A 4,905-nucleotide genomic window follows, 5' to 3' on the forward strand; every position below is an offset into this window, starting at 1 on the left:
TCTCTCTCTCTCTCTCTCTCTCTCTCGCATGCACGCACATCTAGCTAATAAGCTAAACATCTTCTAATGATGAAAACATCCATTATTTGATTGATGCATTAAACCAAAGGCTTTTTTTCATCTTGTACTACTAAGAATTGAACACAGGGCCTCATGTATGTATGCTAAGCAAGCACTCAACCACTGAACTATGGCCCAGACACTTTTCTGTATTTTTTTTCTTTTTCTGTGGTCTTAAACTTTTGATCCTGTTGTCCTAGCCTCCAAAGTAAATGGGATTATAGATTTCCATCACCAGGCCTGGCAAAATTATTTAATTTCTTACATTTTACATGCAATTTTACCTAATACATCTTGTGTGATAAAACAATTTTAATCTTTTATCATATTAATTTTTGAATGGAAACTGCAAGGTAGAGGTTATTTTCCTTAAGAAACCTGATGCCTGTCATTTGTTAGATGGTAAATGAGAGGCAGGGGCTAGTACCCAGATTCCTACTGAACCTCAGGCTCAAGAGATTCTACAGAACTATTCAGTCAAAAGTAAAATTTTCACATACCACCCACACTTTACAGTGCACAGGGCTGCCCAGCAAAACCATTTTGTCAGGACAAATAAGGCATGATGTGCCTGACTCTGGGAGCTGGGGAACAAATCACTGCCACATCTCCCAAAGCTTCACAAACAGAGCAAGAGTAGAAAGACATCACAAAAGAGTCAGGCATGGTGGTGTACTCCTAACCCAAATATTAGGGAGGAGAGAGCAGAGAAGGATCATGACCTTGAGAGTGTCTTTCACTACATATTGAGTTTAAGGCCAGCCTGGGTAATATCAGACCCAGTCTCAAAATACATATATAAAGAGAGTGAAAAGGAGCAGCCATAGATAACACATAAGCTGACATGGCTTTGTTCCATTTGTTTGTTTACTTAAGAATGGACAGTGGTTAAGATTTAGCCCTAGGCCTACAACTGTCAACCTCTAATGCAGACCAACAGATTACTAGCAATCTTGGAAATGGTAACACAAGTCTGGCTCTAGGCACTTAAAACAAATTACAAATTGCTCCTAAAGTACTGCAAGGCGTGGATTTTGCAGCACTGCTCCAATGAATGAAGGCAATTATTGAGACAGAGAGTAGGAAAAAAACCCTGTGTCACACATGAGGTCACATATACAATGCTTCCTCTCAAGGTGGACAGAGAATAACTCATATCTTACCTGGGGACTGTGTGTGCATCATAGAGGGGGACTGATTAACTGTGCTGTGATAGGATGTAGGGGGTGAAGTAAGAGGGTAAGCGCCTGATGGCCCTGGCTGCTTTGGAAATGGCTGAGGAAAAAAAAAAGAGAGAAAAGTTAATGTTGGCACACTGGTCAACCACAAAAAATATATGTGTAGTTTTTCCTCATTAGACCAATATCAGGCTTTGCTGCCTCACAGGTTGGCATATAGGAAACCATTTAGACACAGATCTATTCTAAATACATGTCAACCATGAAAAATACGAAGTAAGGAAGAATGGTTTGCAACTGTATAAAAACCAGCAAGGCCCTCATTTCTTACCTGCTTCAACATCAATTCTGTCCCCCATTTTCCTACCACAGTTTATTCCTATTCTTGATGTTAACATCTATGAAATTAGGGTGAATTTTTCAATGCCCATTCCTTTAACTGCTACCTTCATTTGCAGCCAATAAAAAGTGGTAAATGTAGCTGTGGATATAGCTTCCATAGTAGCACACTTCCTCCTGATCCATTTTCCGGTGATACAGTCACCCACACATGTGTGCAAGCATACACACGAAAGGGGAACATTTTATATTTACATTCCAAGTGTGTTTTTTAAAGTTGAGGTATTAGTCACATATAATAAAATATAAAACAGTATTACAATTACTTAAAAAGGTTCATGTTGCTTCATTTTCTGACTCTGTGCTTGTACCTTCAACACTTTTTTTTTTTTTTGTATTTTTGAGACAGGGTTTCTCTGTGAAGCCTTGGCTGTCATGGAACTCACTCTGTAGACCAGGCTGGCCTCGAACTCAGAAATCCACCTGTCTCTGCCTCCCAAGTGCTGGGATTAAAGGCGTGCGCTACCACCACCCGGCACTTCAACACTTCTTAAGTGCACCATTTCATGAATGTTTGAAAAGGTTAACTAAGCAGATGTGGTGGTACATGCCTTTAATCCCAGTGCTTAGAAGACAGAGGCAGGCAGATCTCTGAAAGATTGAGGGCAGTCTGGTCTACATAAGGAGTTCCCAGAATAGCCAAGACTCTGTCTCAAAACACAAATTTTTATTGGTGGTAGTAATTTTTTTTTCCTGTTTGCTTTTTTACCCCCAAGTATTCTTCTGAGTGACATTGTCAGACATCTGATTTAGAAATAAAGAAACAAGAAAAACAAAGAATCTCTGGAGTTATAACTAACTGATGAATCTTCCTAACATCACTAGACTATGCTAACTCTTCCTTAATTTACCCACCTCTAATCCTTTAGCCTCTATTCTCCCAGTTGGAAATCTCATATCAAGTATGAAAGTTATTGGTACACAGAACTACTGGAAAAACCAGAATGTTTAATAAGCTACTGTGCGATTTTTTTTTTGTGACCTATAAAATTCTTGGAAAGCTGTCAATGGATGATTTATTTAAGGAAAGACGAATAATAAAAACAATAGATTCTCCATCAATTATCAGTATAAAACTAGCCTATCTATAGCTGTGGCTACCATCTAGCACATCTCAGTCACTGCTTTCCAAGAATAAGTGACTTACTCTTTCCCAACATCAATTCCAGGAGAGATCTACAATGTAAAAAAAAAAAAAAAAAAAAAAAAAAAAGCCCACAAATAAATAATAACAGTGAAAAATGATGATAAACACTCCTCTGGCAATAATAATAATAATCATCATCAGAAGCAGCCACAGCACTCCTCTGGCATTGCTTGGCAAGGCCCTCCTCCACTGTGATGGTCTACCATCTTCATCTCATCTAAGGAAGATTCTGTCACAGCCCCACTCTGGCTACAGAGGCATTCATATTGGATCTTATTGGGCTGCCCTTTATTTTTATAAATGTCAGGAAGAAAACCAAATACAGGTGAGGAAAAAAAACTAAATACCTGCAAGGCATAATATACAAACTCTCCTGCTGTTAAGAGTCTAGCTCTCTATGAAAGACACAAGCACCAGCAAATTGGACTTACTAAGCATAAGTACCCAGGCCAGAAGCAAGGCAGCCCAAGGACATTTACAGTACTGTGCTATTTTGAAAAAGATTCTGGATGAGGAACAATGAGTTAGTTCATAAAGTGGCCCCTGAAGAATCTTGCCAACAGGTTGTATATTCACATACAAATAAAAACAACTGCTAAAGATTCCAGCCAAAAGGCACTTTGTACCCTGACACACAGAGTCTCTTCCATGCTAGTGAATCATAAGGCACTGGCTTATAAGTACATGATTAGTGACTAATTTCTATTTCATGAGAGACAAGGTGAGAACAAAGTGAGGCTGGCTTGTTGGCTGTTCAGTTAGGCGTGGGAAGGAGTCAGAAGAGAGAGGAAAGCTTTGGAGCTGCGTAAAGAAGAACCCTTGAAATTATACTCTGGCTAGCTTTGCAGAGACCTTAGTGAACAACGTCAAAGGTATAACAGCTGTCTTTCAAAGACACAGTGAGGATGCTGCACAAAACGTTGCCCCGCAAACAGCAAGTGACTTTTCCCCCCAATTACAAATGAGTAGTAATGGAAAAGGCCTTGACCTCAGGTGCTCATTTCCTACCAATGGAGGTCTCCTTGTTGTCTCTGTCACAATTTTTTAATAGGGGTTTCCTGGGCTTCTTGGGCCTTCCAAAGATACCCTATCTTTTAACAAAGAAATGCTGACACCTATAGAAGCTGTTTCACAGATGGGACAATAGAATTTCAGGGAAACATTTACCTGTTGCTGAGGTGGCTGGAGCTGTGATATTAAAGAATCCATCATATCACCTCCTATAGGAGAAGGAGGGTTATCATCCTCATTTACAGATCTTCTCCGAGCATCTTGATTGCTATCAACAAACATGTTCAGGAAAGTCTACAGATATAAATACAAAATTTAATTACTTTAGCAAAATATTTTCCCCCATGTATTCATTTGTTTGTATATGTGTGTGTGTGTGCATGTGTATGTATCTTCAGTGGTGTATCTGTTGAGGCTAAAAAACATCTTGCAGGAATCAGTTCTCTTCTTCCACCAAGTGGGTCCCATGGGCAAGATTTAGGTTGTCAGGCATGATGACAAATGCCTTTACCTGCTGAGACCTAAGTAAAAAATGTATCATCATTGAAAATATTGTAACACAAACATATTATTTATATCCCTGAAAATTATATTATGACAATCTAATGAGATACTATGAGTTGTGGAGGAAGTGAGCAAATTGAGGTAAACTGTAAGCAATAAAAATAGTTAAGTAAAATAAGAATACCCTGAGAGCTGTAATCACATGGCATTCTCTGACCAAGAAATGCAGGCCATATACATAAGTATCAGCATAAAATTTCTTATTAGTAAAAGGCTTCTTTTTCCTTTGTTCTTTTTCTTATTTTTGGAGGTGGGTATGTTGAGGCAGGATCTCACTATGTACTCCTGGCTAACTTAGGACTCACTATATATAAAGACCAGACTGGCACTGAATACGAATATCTACCTTGATATGCTACAATTATAGGCATATGTCACAATGACAGGCACAAGATCTCACACTTGAATCTAGAAAATATGACTAAAAAGGCGAGTAAGAATTAAGTGAATTACCTTAGCATGGTGACACATGCCAATAACCGCGACATGTAGGAAGCAGGGGTAAGAGGACTGTTGGATTAGAGCCTAGCCTGGACCAAAAAAAAA

At 38.9% G+C, this 4,905-nt stretch overlaps 1 protein-coding gene across 1 annotated transcript in view; it reads right to left on the bottom strand.

The window, feature by feature from the left end:
• Positions 1 to 4,905, bottom strand: part of Med14 (mediator complex subunit 14) — a gene marked incomplete at its 5' end in the record, with an annotated part of 83,124 nt that overhangs the window by 12,700 nt on the left and 65,519 nt on the right. The window contains 2 exons of the mRNA XM_031372068.1: positions 1,224 to 1,335; positions 3,952 to 4,089. Coding sequence (XP_031227928.1) covers positions 1,224 to 1,335; positions 3,952 to 4,089 — 250 coding nt within the window. The remainder of the gene's footprint in view (positions 1 to 1,223; positions 1,336 to 3,951; positions 4,090 to 4,905) is intronic.

Source organism: Mastomys coucha, chromosome X (genome assembly GCF_008632895.1).
Source record: "Mastomys coucha isolate ucsf_1 chromosome X, UCSF_Mcou_1, whole genome shotgun sequence".
Taxonomy (NCBI): Eukaryota; Metazoa; Chordata; class Mammalia; order Rodentia; family Muridae; genus Mastomys; species Mastomys coucha.